The sequence below is a fragment of the Papio anubis genome, chromosome 9 (assembly GCF_008728515.1).
Source record: "Papio anubis isolate 15944 chromosome 9, Panubis1.0, whole genome shotgun sequence".
In the NCBI taxonomy this organism is placed as follows: domain Eukaryota; kingdom Metazoa; phylum Chordata; class Mammalia; order Primates; family Cercopithecidae; genus Papio; species Papio anubis.
Window position 1 is genome coordinate 38505913 of NC_044984.1, and position 15969 is coordinate 38521881.

At 37.4% G+C, this 15969-nt stretch overlaps 1 protein-coding gene across 3 annotated transcripts in view; it reads right to left on the reverse strand.

The window, feature by feature from the left end:
• PUS7L (pseudouridine synthase 7 like) overlaps positions 1-15969 on the reverse strand; it is a 78424-nt gene that overhangs the window by 9572 nt on the left and 52883 nt on the right. For 2 of the 3 annotated variants that reach the window (XM_003906232.5, XM_021922218.2), the window contains exons 3-6: positions 11697-11856; positions 9030-9222; positions 5131-5229; positions 967-1048 (exon numbers count right to left, since the gene is read on the reverse strand). In XM_003906232.5, the coding sequence (XP_003906281.3) occupies positions 967-1048; positions 5131-5229; positions 9030-9222; positions 11697-11856 (534 nt within the window). Of the gene's footprint in view, positions 1-966; positions 1049-5130; positions 5230-9029; positions 9223-11696; positions 11857-12807; positions 12849-15969 lie in introns of those variants that run through there. The other variant, XM_021922219.2, reaches the window with a different exon arrangement.

Below are 15969 nucleotides of genomic sequence, written 5' to 3' on the forward strand. Positions count from 1 at the left end.
ACTCATAAGAGTTAGAAGTGCCCACACTGTTTACACATTGTGGTGTGGCACAAAAATATTACTTTCCTGTGAATAGCTGCACATATGTAATATGTACATAATTAAAAATAATAAATATTTGAAAACTGACATCCTTTATTTCAATGTAAGTGAAATTCAGTATGTCGGTCAGATATCTGAATGAATCTGACATGGTGTGGTTGCTGTTTTTATTATTTAAATAAAGGTAATATTTATAATATTATAAGTAATAATATTTAAATAAAGGTAATATTTATCTGTATGTAGCACATCCGAGGCATTATTCCAAGGGCATATCTAAATCTCATAATACTCTTTTAGGTACTGTGATTTGCTATAATTTACAGATAAGGAAACTAACACAATAACATCAAATCACTTGCACAAGATCATACAGTTGGGAAGTATTAAAGTTGAGAGTTAACCCCCATGCAATCTGACTCAAGCCACATTCATAACCACTTTTCCTTACTGGTTTTCATCAAGCATTCTATATATACTCCATCATATTGACCTCAAGTTTTAAAAACTGACAGGGCTAATTGGCAACTAGAATGAAAATGCATAAAGTTTGGAATATCATAAATGAACTTTCATTTATGTTTGTATCTCCCCGAGCTGCAATTAATTATATTGCCATCAGTGCCAGAGTAGAATTTGGAACTCCTCTCTTTTCAGAGAATTTCACCCAAGAAAAACTAAGAAACTATTTCACCCATTGCCCCTACCCCTAGACAAGAGTTAGCATAGACAAAAAAAACTTCCAAATCTGACCAAAAACGAAGTGAGTGCCTAAGTCATGGCATAAAAGTATTCAGTATGTAATATACTATAATCGATTTCTTATCACATTTATGTTACAATAAATGTTCTCCTGCTGATAAAACATTTATAGTGTGTATCTGTATCTGCATGGCTATGTACAGGATAAAGAAACTTAAATACCAGTTTGAAGAAAATACTTCTTTGCTCTATTTACAGGATCATCCAAGTCTTCTGGTGTAAGAAACAATTTTATGGCTTTCATCTTGAAAAATCAAGCAAGTAAACATGTGTTAATAAAAATGTCAAATTACTTTCTTAAAAAAAAGATGCAAATTCTCTAGCATCCTAAAAGAATAGGCATTTAATAATTATACTTGATGCTGCAATTTTCCCTTTAGGGTTTCAAAAATTAAACAGTCAATGTTAAATGTAGAAATAAGCCTTCTGCATGAAATAACTTTATATATAGGTTTAAAATATTATGGACTGAAAAAAGCATTTCCCTATCACTTCCATAATTCCACTTTTGTCATTTTTTTTAAATATTAAGGTTAAAATGTATTGACATTCTTAGTAAGGTGTAAGAATTCTGAAAAGCTTAGGCTAAATGTATTAAACCCCTATTTTTAAACTGTTTCCAAAAGCAAAAAAATTAGAAAGTATTATAAATAGTAAAACTTTTTTGAATTCATTTCAGGTTCTTAACAACCCACCTGAAGAAGCACCAAGAAAACCTAACATATTTCCTAAGACAGTGAAAATTGAGCCCCTTCTGGCCTAAAAATAAATGTTAAATATTTGTTTAATATTTAAATAGATGTATTTGAAAATATTTAATATTTAAATGGCTGGAGCAGAAGTAAAATTAAACCAATGTATTGTTACAGAAGAAAAAAGAAAAATAAACAAAATAAAAGAAAGGGCAAATGAAAAAGCAAGACAATGTCCAGGTCAAAGAATTAAACATGGACACAAGAAATGCAGGCAGCTGTAAAGTAAAAAGATCAAGAACCACTCTGAGGGCTCAGAAGTAGAAATTAGTGAACCCCAAAAGCAACCCTCAAAGAAAAAAAAAACAACAAAGATTTTAAGTATCCAACTTACCTGAGTCAGAAAAGGGAAGAGGAAAAGAAGTAGCTCTGAAGATGTAGAATGCCTCGCTCCCAGAGCAGAAGTAAAGAAAATAGCTCAGAAAGAAAACATTAAAAAAAGAAGCTTCAGAAGTTTCCGAAGAAAATACAGCTATAACTTTCAGGTTAGGATCAAATGAATTAAAGTTATGTTTCACTCGTTTCACAGCCACAAATATCCTTTTTTGGTTTGTTTTTTTGAGACGGAGTCTTGCTCTGTTGCCCAGGCTGGAGTACAGTGGTGTGATCTTGGCTCACTGCAACCTCTGCCTCCTGGGTTCAAGCTATTCTCCTGCCTCAGCCTTCCGAGTAGCTGGGACTACAGGCACCCGCCACCACACCCAGCTAATTTTTATATTTTTAGTAGAGATGGGTTTTACCATATTGGCCAGGCTGGTCTCGAACTCCTGACCTTGTGAACTGCCCACCTCAGCACAAATATCTTAACTGGCTTTTTTATTTCTCAAGACTTAGAAGTCCTTGAAGAAAAGGATATTGGAAATACAAAAGATAGTTCTCCCTTAAAACCAAAAAGGATTCATAAGACAAAAGATAAAGAGAGACATAAAATTGGAGAAGAGGTTATATCGAGAGTACTATCAAAGTAAGTACACAGCATAAATTCTATTGTCATTGGCAATTGACAGACAACCTAGACTTCTGTCATGCTTTATCTCTATTATTGAGCTAAGAACACAAGGGTAAAACAATAACATCAATTTCAGACCTGACCAACACACATGACAAAAATAGGAAAGTAGCAAGCAGAGGGGAAAGGCAAGCCCTTAATTTCATTTGTGCTCTCAATTTCCTGAATTCTTTGGACTTAAAAATAATTGCCAAAATCTTAATGAAAAAGTTGCCAAATTTAATATTTTATTTTAAATCCTAAATAGATTAAAAGATGTTCCTTTCTTTTTAAATAGTATCTACTAGTTCACTTATTTTGTCACTGTCTTTAGCCCTGGGATTTATTTCTAAAGCACGTGTCTTAGAGTAGGAAAGAATTTTAAATAGGTCATTTGACCCAATTTCCCACTCAATTTTCCTTTAGAGTATTCATTTATTCAAACAAATATTATTAGGTATCTGCCACGTGCTAGGTACTGCATACGGTATTAGGGACAGAGCATTGAGTAAAAGAGTCATGGTCTCTGTCCAACTAAAACTTTCTGCCTACTGACAAAATTAAATAAGCAATAACAATAAAATATAATAAAACTTAAGATGGGAAGCCCAAGATGATACAGGATCACAAAATAAGAGGAATTCACTTTTTCTTGGGGAGTAGAATGAGAATATTTAAACTGAGACCTAAAGAATATACACGTTGGGGAGGGAGTGCTTCAGGCAAAGGAAAGAAGAGACAGCTTTTTAGCTGCAAGAATCAGCCTCTAAGATGGCCCTCAATGCTCTCCATCACTTGGTCTTCACACGTGATGTAGTCCTCTCAAACACTTATCAGGGTTGATCTGTGTGGCCAGAAGACAGAAGAAGTGAAAGTATGCCACTTCTGAGACTAGGTTATAAAAGACACTGCGGTATCTGTTGTGTCTCTCTCTCTCCTTTGCATTCTTGGACTTATCTCTCTAGGAGAAGCCATGCCACGAATAGTCTTAAAGCAAGAAAATAAAGTCTCCTGCCAACAACCACGAGCATGAGCTTAGGAGCAGATCCTCCATCTTGGTCAAGTCTTCAGAGACTACACACCGGGGCCGATTGTGTGACTGCAGCCTCACAAGAGACCCTGATCCAGAGCCGCTCAGCTAAGCTGCTCCCAAATTCCCGACTCTCAGAAATTGAGATAATAAATGCTTGTTGTCTTCAACCACTATGTATTGGGGTAATTTGTTACATGGCAATAATTGATTATTACTACTAAAGCAAAAGTTTTTAAAAATTCAAGAGCATGCAATATGAGGTTTGAAAGAGGTAGAGGGGTAGCCATCCAGCTTTTGCTTAACTGTCATGAGAAACAGGACATTCCAGTTATTTGAACAATTGTTAAGAAAAAGTCTTTTATGCTGGACTACAAGTCCCTTAAATATCTAGCCCATCCCATCTATCGACACTTGTCTGGCACCGTACTAGCTGCCTTACCAAAAGTTCTTTCATTTGATTCTCAGAAAAATCTTGTGACATACATGCTATCTCCATTTTACAGATAAGGAAACTGAGGCTTGGAAAAGTTAAGCAACTTGGAAAAGTTAAGTACCTATAGTAACACAGGTGACAAATGGCAGAACTCAAGTAGAACATATGCTGCATCCAACAGGCCCCAAACTATTAAGTTCTTCTTCTGTATGACAAAATTTTAAACATTTTACAAGTTAATTTTCAGAGTTTTCTAGACTAAACAACCACTGCTGAGGTAAACATTTCTAGACTCTTTATCATATCAGTTATATTCCAGTTGCTAAAATCTCCTTTGAAATGTGAAACCCAGAACTACCTATAGATTTGCAGATGTGGTCTAAATCATCAGCTCTGAACATTATTTGATATGTAAGATGATGTTCTATGCATCATGTTTCTCACAAAATCTTTTACTGTTTCCTTCTCTTCCACTCAAGAAACCATATTAGAACACAGGTGAGTGAACAAGATACTATCATAAGAATAATCTTGCACTTGTTCAAATATATAATTTTTATAGTTTTGTAGTTTTCCTCCATTATGTGCATTCCATTTTAGTGTAAAAATATGTAATTATATATAAAGAATATAAATTAAAAGTAGATATACACACATATGCTTTTAATATTTCAGCAAATGCAGCTTCTTAGTTGTAACATGCATTTTTAGTTTCATTTTGAACTAGTCAGATTTTGTTTTCAAATTTGCTGCTCCTTTTCAGTCTCTGGACTTATGTAGATTCCTATCTTTTATATGATCTGGTATCTGATTTCTGGGATTGTAGGGTCAAAATTACCTCTGTATCTTCTATTCAGTTCACTAAAATTGGAAAGTGATAGTCATTTCTGTGTCAAATCTCAAATATGTACTAACCACAAGGACACTCACACAGTTGGCTTTCTTGTAATGTGATACCAAGGACATAGCAGCAGCTCACTAAATGTTCAGTGATGTAATATATTTGGTATGTGTGTGTTTACATACATTTATAAGCTAGAGTTAAGAAAGCAAGGAGCTGGATTATGTAGTAAGTATAATTGACAGAAACAGATAAGATTACATTTTCCAAAATCCATACCATTTCATTCTTCAGCAAAGCTAGTCCAATTTGGTCTGTGTGAACTTTCCTTCCCTTCCCAAATCTCTGTGGTCCATAGTAATTCACAAAGCCTTTTTTCTATGTATACAAAATAATCAACAAATTAAGAGTATATAAGTACAATTACATGTCAAAATACACAATTGAATTTTTCTCTTTGTAACTATTTTAATAGAAGAACTCTGTAATCAGCATTATGCACATAGGGACCAAATAGTCTGAGAAATGCTGCGCAATTAAAGAATAGGAAAGAAAACACAGAATTAGAAGTTAGAACATAAAACCAGTGAAGAAAACTTCAAAAATATGTCAGCTTTCCATTCATGTTACTGAGGGGTTTCCTGGGATGGCAAAGGATTTTCAGTGCTAGAGCCAGAAAGAGTTCTGGGCATTAAAATGAGTTGGTCACCTAGGTACCCAGATCTGATCCCTATCCCTGATGCTCTCTTTCTTTTTTTTTTTTTTTTTTTTTTTTTTGGGGATGAGTCTTGCTCTGCCCATGCAGCTGGAGTGCAATGGCCCGATCTCAGCTCACTGCAAGCTCAGCCTCCCGGGTTCCGCCATTCTCCTGCCTCCGGCCTCCCAAGTAGCTGGGACTACAGGCACCGCCACCGCGCCCGGCTAGTTTTGTATTTTAGTAGAGGCAGGGGGTTTCACCGTGTTAGCCAGGATGGTCTCGATCTCCTGACCTCGTGAGTCACCGTCTGGCCTCCCAAAGTGCTGGGGTTACAGGCGGCCGCAGCTGACCTAGCTGACTCTCTTTCTTTATTTTGAGACTCTTCAGCTGTCTGGAGATCGCCCAGAGAGTCCAGAACAGGCTTACTGTTGCATTAAGCACTTTCTACGCAACTGTTTGTTCTTTGGTTATCAGTTTCTTGCTTAAAGGCTGACCTGAAACAATGGAGCCACTTCAGCAGTACTCTACCGGTCCAGCTGTTCCAGCACCTGGAACAGGTATTCCTCCCTGTATTCCAAGGGCGGAATACAAACTTCACTTCTTGATGGAGGTGAACCCTTCAGGCCATGTTTTAAAGCTGTCACATTACTCAGAAGAAATAGAAAACTGTAATATACTACTGCAACCATTAAAGAAATTGGTCAGTCATTAAACATGTGCTCAGAAAGAAAATACCAGGCCCAGACAATTTCTTGAAACACAAAAGAGTCCTCCCCACTTACTTCATGAGGAGAGTATGCATTTATTCAGTCAACAATTATTATTGAATACCAACTCAAGAATTTTTTAGTAAAAGATGCTGAGCCAATTTGTTGTCAGCATGGTACAAAAGCATGTCATTATCTCATGTCATTTAAAAAATTAATTGCAGTTCGGGCACGGTGGCTCACTCCTGTAATCCCAGCACTTTGGGAGGCCAAGGCGGACGGATCACGAGGTCAGGTGATGGAGACCATCCTGGCTAACGTGGTGAAACCCCGTCTCTACTAAAAATACAAAAAATTAGCCAGGCATGGTGGTGGGCGCCTGCAGTCCCAGCTACTCGGGAGGCTGAGGCAGGAGAATGGCTTGAACCCAGGAGGTGGCGCTTGCAGTAAGCCAAGATCGCGCCACTGCACTCTAGCCTGGGCAACAGAGTGAGACTCCGTCTCAAAAAAAAAAAAAAAATTAACCGCAGATAAAATAAGTACTCCCTTAATTAAATCTCATAAATATTTTTAATTATTTCAAATTTGAAAAAATAACATCAGATAATGTCCTAGAATAACCAGAAGAGTTTTAAAGTAACCCTTCAAAGTAATTAGATATAACAAAAGGTTTATAACAGAGATATAACCCCTTGAAACAAAACTTCAAAGACTTATTTTCAGGGTTTCTCAATTCCTTTCTCACATCATGAGAACCAATGGAAGTTGGCTAAAACTAAGATTGTTTCTAATGGGAATTTTGTAATAGGCAGCTGTATATTCATACATAACAAATGAAAGACAGGTAATAAATGCTATCAGAGTTCAGAGAAACTTCTATCTTTTTAAAAATATATCATTTTAGTAAGAGTTTTTGAGGAAAAAAAAGTAGATTTTAGGTGGGTCAAGGAAAACAAAGGTAAAATAACATATGATATGGTTTGGCTGTGTCCTCACCAAATTTCATCTTGAATTGTAATCCCCACAATCCCCACATGTCATGGGAAGGACCCGGTGGGAAGTAATTGAATATGGGGTCGGTTTTCCCCCATGCTGTTCTCATGATAGTGAGTTCTCACGAGATCTGATCATTTTATAAGTATCTGGCATTTCCCCTGCTGGCATTCATTCTCTCTCCTGTCACCCTGTGAAGAGGTGCCTTCTGCCATGATTGTAAGTTTCCTGAGGCCTCCCCACCTACATGGAACTGTGAGTCAATTAAACCACTTTTCTTTATAAATTGCCCAGTCTCGGGTATTTCTTCATAGCAGCATGAGAACGAACTAACACAACATATAATGAGTATACAATCAGAAAACTTCCATATACAGATGAAAGTGCTGGATTTAAAAGATCTTTAGTTGGAAGATATTTTCCTAACTACAAGGCAGATAAATAACCAGCTTTTGTTTGCTTGTTTTCCTGTTGGAGAGGTATAAAACTGTGTAAAAAGGTCCTTGTGGTCAGAAACTTGAATCAGTGTTTCTCGGTATTGGCTCTAAAGTAGAGTCACCTAAGAAGTTTTTTAAAAATAAGTATTAATGCCCAACCTGCATCCCCAAATGTTCTTTTTTAATTAGTTCAGGAGTAGAGAACAATGGGTGAAACTTTTTGAAAGCTCCTCAGGTTGAGAACTACTCATCTACATCAGGAGTTAGCAAACTACTACAGCCCACAAATGAAACCTAGTCCAACACCTGTTTTTGTAAACAAAGTTTTATTGGAACACAGCCATGTTCGTTCACTTATATATTGTCTGTGGCTGCTTCCATACAATGGCAGTAGATTAGTTGCAAGAGGAACCATATGTCTAAAAGGTCAAAAATATTTATTATCTGGCCCATTAGAGTATAAACTTTGCTGATGTCTAGATGATCTAAGATGATTTGGTCTTGAAGGCTATCGTTGTATGTGTATATTTAAATGTCTGGAAAATGTCATTTAGAAACTTATGCTAAGTAATTTTTTACCATAAAACATAAAGTTTATGATATGGTTTGGCTGTGTTCCCACCCAAATCTCATCTTGAATTTTAGTTTCCATAATCCCCACGTGGCATGGGAGAGACCCAGTGGGACTGAATCATAGAGACTGTTACTCCCATGCTATTCTCATGATAGTGAGTGAGTTCTCACAATATTTGATGGTTTTATAAGGGGCTTTTCCTCCTTTGCTTGGCACTTCTCCTTCCTGCCACCATAGGAAGAAGGATGTGTTTGCTTCCCTTTCCACCATGATTATAAGTTTCCTGAGGCCTCCCCAGCCATGCTGAACTGTGAGTCAACTGAACCTCTCTCCTTCATAAATTAATCAGTCTCAGGTATGTCCTTACTTAGCAATGTGAGAATGGACTAATACAGTGTGTATGATTTATAATGTGTATACATCAAAATTTCCAAAAAAGAAATTCCCCTGACTAAATACTGCTCTATATAGCAGATGCTTTAAAAAATCTCTTATGAATGTAGATTGTCCCCTCTTCTCTGAAGGATGCCATATCCTGCATTTTTAAAATCATGTTTACATATTTTGTTTTGTTTAAATACAAAAATGTATCAAGCTGAAAGTAAAATATAAGCCAAATGGCCTTATTTATCACTTTAAAAAATAATTATCGTGTTTAAAAATCCCATAAAAAGGTACAAAAGAAAAAGAAGATTCCCCTCTTGCCTCAATGTAGAGAAAGAGACTATGAAGATTTCCCTGGATACTCTTTTAAAATTAAGTTTTCTTACCTTAACATTTTCTATTGCTTCCATAACTCTCTCTCTCAGGTTTGCAGAATCGTTTATTTGTTTTTTTAAATTTCTAATCACAATATCAAAGTGATTTCCTTTGAGCTGACCAAGTCTCAGGGAATCATCTACAGACCGAATATTAAAGACATTCATTCTTTTATTTTCAATTTCTTTTTCAATATTTTTCAACCTGTAAGTAATAAATCATATAAAGTCAGTTAAATTTTACATTTAAAAATTACTTTAAAATAAGGTTTTAAATGGCAGTAGCCAAGCAACACCTTATGAGAATACTAATACAAATTTTTTAGCATATTCTAAAGTTTATGTTATTTCACCAAATGTGTACTTAATACCCATTATTATAGGATTACATTAACAGAATTATTTTAAAAACTTGAACATATATTACTAACATTATCATTCTTCCTATGTAGGCCTTCTAACTTCTTAGCTTGAGTGACAGAACCTCCTAGCAGTTCTCCCAATCTTCCTGTCCCCAACTCTGCTCCTTTCCTTCTCAGTCTCTTTCCCCAACATTACCAAGAAAAATCACTGGCACCAGAGGATTTTCCTGAAATTCTGCTCTGACTACTTCCTTACACAAACTTTCAATTTTTCCCAACATCTAAAGAATTAATATTTTCAATATTTTTAGAGTAACTTGTATGACCCTATAACGGCTGATATAAAATTTCCTTTATAGCCATAGTTTCCATACTCCTTACAGGAATTATATATGTGACAGACTATTGAGTTTACTGCCCCACAAATATATCTCCAGTTTTCTGAATCTGCTAAAATTTTACTATTACTTGAAGTGTAATTAAAATTCCAGACTCATAAGCTAATTTAAAGGAATCTCTCCTTCTAAGAGGGGAGCTTTCATCTGAAATACATTTTAACATCTAAAGTCCTTCTTTCTGCCCTATCCTGCACTTCTCGACCACAAAAGCAAACTCAAATACTTTTTTTTTGTCCCCCATGTAAGAGCTTAGAAGCACTCAGAAGAGTCTACTTGCATATAGTGGATACTTAAACATGTGTTAACTAAGAATTAACATATCGATATTACATTAATTAGGCTGAATTTTGACCCAATTTTTCACATTTTGAAGTTTATCTTAAGGAAATTAGGCCGGGCGCGGTGGCTCAAGCCTGTAATCCCAGCACTTTGGGAGGCCGAGACGGGTGGATCACAAGGTCAGGAGATCGAGACCATCCTGGCTAACACGGTGAAACCCCGTCTCTACTAAAAATACAAAAAAAAATTAGCAGGGCGAGGTGGCGGGCGCCTGTAGTCCCAGCTACTCGGGAGGCTGAGGCAGGAGAATGGCGTGAACCTGGGAGGCACAGCTTGCAATGAGCTGAGATCCGGCCACTGCACTCCAGCCTGGGCAACATGGGTGAAACTCCATCTCAAAAAAATAATAAATAATAAATAATAAAAAAAAGTTTCTGTGTGATGTAGTCTCTGAAAAGGGTCTAGAAAGAAATAGAGAAAAATGTTATTGCAGTTATTTATTTTTATTTTTATTTATTTTTTTGAGACAGAGTCTCGCTCTGTGGCCCAGGCTGGAGTGCAGTGGCATGAAACCCGCTCACTGCAACTCCCACCTCCCAGTTCAAGCAATTCACCTGCCTCAGCCTCCCAAGTAGCTGGGATTACAGAAACATGCCACTACATCCGGCTAATTTTTTATATTTTTGGTAGAGAGGGGGTTTCGCCATTTTGGCCAGGCCAACTCCTAACCTCCAGTGATCCGCCCGCCTCAGTCTCTCAAAGTGCTGGGAGTACAAGCGTGAGCCATCATGCCCAGCCTGTTGTAGTTATTTCTGAGTAGTAGGCTTACTAGTAACTTCATTTTTAAAAAACTTTTTTCTATTTTCCACAATAAATATATCTTTTATAGTTACAAAAAAATGCATAAAATTTGATTAAGCTGACGGAGGCTAAATTTGAGTACTTTACATTCATTTAACAAGGATTTTAAATGTAAGGATCTATGATAATAAAGGCATAATATAATTAATTAGGAAAACATGATTTATAAGGTGCTTTTCTGAATATAAATGCATATTTGAATACAGTACAGGACGTTTAGGAACAATTTAGACAATTCATATCTTCCACTTCTCAAAGTTTCCATCCTAAAACTTCCTATATTTTCAATGTAAACTTAAGACATATCTCTATTTAGAAGACAATTATGAATACAGAATGTGCTGTTCAATAAGTATGTAATTGGTGAATATTAATAGTGAGGTTAATATGCTCCCAGTATTATTCAGAGCTTTTGATCTGATACATATTTATTGGATGAAGTATGAAAGTAAAATTCAGTCTGGTTTTTTTTTTTTTTTTTTGAGACGCAGGCTGGAGTGCAGTGGCGCGATCTCAGCTCACTGCAAGCTCTGCCTCCCAGGTTCACGCCATTCTGCCTCCGCCTCCCAAGTAGCTGGGAATACAGGTGCCCGCCACCACGCCCGGCTAATTAATTTTTTGTATTTTTAGTAGAGACGGGGTTTCACCGTATTAGCCAGGATGGTACCGATCTCCTGACTTCGTGATTCGCCCACCTTGGCCTCCCAAAGTGCTGGGATTACAGGCGTGAGCCACTGCGCCCGACCGAAGTTCAGTCTTATAAAGTAATATCTTATTACCTCTCTGGAGTCACTTTTCTAACAACCATTGCTTGATAGGTGATGGCTTTCTTGTCTTTAAGGCCTGCATAACTAAAATCCGAAGGAATAACACCAAGTTTGATAGCTAAAAAACCAATTGCTTCAAACATTTCCAGGTTTTCCTTTCGTAGGGTAAAAGCTGAAACAAAAAAAAATCTTAGATCACAAAAAAAGCAGCTACCATATATCGATTACATTCTTAGTTAACAGATTAGTATAATGAATCGAACTATTAATGTAAGGAGTTGGTTTTTTTTTGTTGTGTTTTGTTTTGTTTTGTTTTTGACGAAGTCTCACTCTGTCACCAGGCTGGAGTCCAGGGGCGTGATCTAGGCTCACTCCTCCGCCTCCCGGGTTCCAGCGATTCTCCTGCCTCAGCTTCCCCAGTACCTGGGACTACAGGCAAATGCCACCACGCCCAGCTCATTTTTGTATTTTTAGTAGGAACGGGGTTTCCCCATGTTGGCCAGGATGGTCTCGATCTCTTGGCCTCGTGATCCACCCACCTCTGCCTCCCAAAGTGCTGGGATTACAGGAGTGAGCCACTGTACCCAGCTGTAAGGAGTATTTTTTAATGAAAATATAAAATCAGCATGATCGATTTCAGCTGTTATTTTTAAACTGTTGGTTGGCTCATTGAAGGCTTACAGGCAAAAAAATCCAAATTCCTTAATTTGGTATTCATATCTGGCCCAAATCTACCTTTCCAGTCTCCAAGTGCACCACTTCCCTTCATATATCCTATAACCCTGCCACAGAGAACTTCTTGTAATCCCTGGATTAACTAGAGCCTTCAACAGTTTTGTATTTTCGTACATTTCAGTCCTCTAAAACATGAGTTCCCCTTGTATGTTCATTGCAGCACTATTCAGAATAGTAAAGATATGGAATCAACCTAAGTGCCCAACAACAGTGGATTCAATAAAGAAAATGTGGCTGGGTACAGTAGATGATGCCTGTAATCACAGCACTCTGGGAGGCTGAGGCAGAAAGATTCCAAGAGCAAACAATCTAAGACCAGACCGAGCAACATATGGAGACCCCATCTCTACGAAAAATTAAAAAGTTAGCTAGGTGTGGTAGCACATACCTGTCATCACAGCTACCCAGGAGGCTGAGGTGGGAAGACTGCTTGAGCCTAGGAGGTTGAGGCTGTAGCAAGCCACTATGGTGCCACTGCACTCCAGCCTGGGTGAAAGAGTGAGACCCTGTCTCAAAGAAAAAAAAAAGTGGTACATACACACCATGAAATACTACACAGCAAAAAAGAACAAAATCATGCCCTTTGCAGCAACATGGATGCAGCTAGAGGCCGTTATCCTAAGTGAATTAACAAAGGAACGGAAAACCAAATGCTGCATGTTCTCACTTATAAGTAGGAGCTAAACACTGGGTACACATGTACATAAAAATGGAAACAACAGACACTGGGGTATATAAGAGGTAGGAGGGAGGGAGGGCATAGGGCTGAAAAACTACCTATTGGGTACTATGCTCACTACCTGGGTGATGGGTTCAATCCATCCCAAATCTCAGCATCACACAATATACCCTTGTAACAAACCTGCACATGTACCCCTGAAACTAAAATAAAAATTGTAAAATAAAATATGTTCCTTCCATTTATTATTTGTCTTACTTCTATGCATTCTTGAAGGTCCAACAGCAGCAGCCATTCGCCCTGACAATTTTGGACACGTCATTCAAAAAGTTCAGCAATTTCAAAGAAATTCCCAACTTGTTTGAGATATCAGTTTGTTGCTGATAGTAGCCTAGGTGGATAAGCATTTTTTCACCCATAAAGATTTAGAATTTAGTATAGAAATATATTTAAGAGGATCAAATCCATGATATTGTGTTAATATTAATCTGTATCTACATAAAAGTTTATGCACTTGAATGTTTAAGAGAATGAAACTTGTAGTTCCAATTTAAAATATTTAATTGACTTAACATTCGTCTTTTTACATTGAATCTTATTTAAGTTAGTAAGCAAAATGGGAACGTTTACAAAATCTTAAGGCTCACTAAATGTATAAGTTTAATGTATAAGATTTATAACATTTTCTTAATTACTTGGAACAATTACATATTTAAAAAGAAAGTCAATTATACTGAATTTTAAAATTCAATTTTAGAGACTTGCACTTTGAGCCATGTTGGAATAACTGATACCAGATGACCTCCCACTGTAAACAAATAGAAAACTGAACAAAATATATGAAACAGCCATTTTTAGAGACTGGAGAATAGGTACCACAAAACTGTAATCTAAAAGAAAAGAAAAGAAAAACGAGAGGAGTCCTAAAATACTCTAATTTTTTGCCTAGAAGTACATTCTGGAACATAGCACAGACAGAATCCAGGTAGAGCACAGGAGTTCTGCTGAGTTAAGAGGGTAGATATTGGAATTCAGGAAGGCTGAGTGGGCTGGAATTCACAGGGAGAGTAAGACAAAGAGAATTCACAGGGAGAGTAAGACAAAGCTTTGTAGAGGAGTTCCAGAAATCTACATAAGTGGTTCCTTGAGTTTGTTGCTGATCAGTAATTTGTGCATGTCCAGGGTTAAATGCTATGTATTATTTATTGTTACATAACAAGTCACCTCAAATCTTAGTGGCTTACAATATTCATGTATTGCCTATAGTTTCTGTGGATCAGGACTTCAAGAACACTTTGGTTTGGTGATTCTAGTTCAGGCTCTCCTGAGGCTGCATGCAGTTAGATGTGGCTAGGGCTGCAGTTATTTAAAAGCCTGAAAGAAAGTGGAGGATCCATTTCCAAAGGGGGCTCATTCACATGGCTGGAAGGTTGGTACTGGCTATCGGCATGAAGCTATAGTTCCTGTCCAAAGGGCTGTTTGAGTATCCTCACAGTACAGTAGCTAGCTTTCCCCAGAATGAGCAATCCAAGAACATGACAAGAAGTGTAATACTTTCGTGACGTAGCCTCAGAAGTCATCTCACATCCACATTCTCCCTCAAATTCTTTCCAAGTTCCAAGGCTGAATGCTTCCAAAGCAAATATCATGTGTGCTTTATTGACCATTATATCCCATCCACTGGCAGACGAATGGGTAAACAAAATGTGGCATACACCTACCATGGGGTATTATTCAGCCTTAAAAGGGAAGGAAATTCTAACACGTGCTACAACAAGGATGAATGTCAAAAACATACTAAGTGAAATAAGCCCATTACAAAAAGACAAATACTGTATGATTCCACTTCTATGAGATACCTAGAGCTGTCTAATCCGTACAGACAGAATGAAAAATGGTAGTTCCCATTTTTCAGAGCTGGAGAGGAGGAGGGATTGTTTAATAAATATGGAGTTTTAGTTTGGGATGGTGAAAAAATTCTGGAGATGAATGGAGGTGATAGATGTACAACAATGTGAATGTCCTCAATGCCACTGATACTTAAAAATGATTAAGATGGTATACTTTATGTTATGTATATTTTAACATAATTTAAAATAAAAAATAAAAGGTTTTTTGAACCATCATTCCTCCTTTTAACATATGCCTCCAACTATTCACAACTTTAGAAAAACAAATTTAAACTAATATATAAAGTTCTATAATTTTTTTACTCATTAACCCAAATTAATATTGTTAGAATTTCAAGTAGTATAAGATAAATAAAAATTCCTAGAGCTGCTTAAATCACTCACCAGCAATTCCTCTTTCTACGTGTAAAGCTAGTGTTGTTTTTCCTTCAAAATGGATATATCTGTTAACACTTACTATATGCCTAATATTAAGTAACTATTACATAGTAAACAATTTCATTATTTCTATTTTTTTTTTTATTTTTTTTTGAGACGGAGTCTCGCTCTGTTGCCCAGGCTGGAGTGCAGTGGCTGGATCTCAGCTCACTGCAAGCTCCACCTCCCGGGTTCACGCCATTCTCCTGCCTCAGCCTCCCGAGTAGCTGGGACTACAGGCGCCCGCCACCTCGCCGGGCTATTTTTTTGTATTTTTTTAGTAGAGACGGGGTTTCACCGTGTTAGCCAGGATGGTCTCGATCTCCTGACCTCGTGATCCGCCCGTCTTGGCCTCCCAAAGTGCTGGGATTACAGGCTTGAGCCACTGCACCTGGCTTGTGTTTTGTTTTTTAGAGACAGAGTCTTGCTCTGTTGCCCAGGCTGGAGTGCAGTGGCCGGATCTCAGCTCACTGCAAGCTCCGCCTTCCGGGTTCACGCCATTCTCCTGCCTCAGCCTCCCGAGTAGCTGGGACTACAGGCGCCC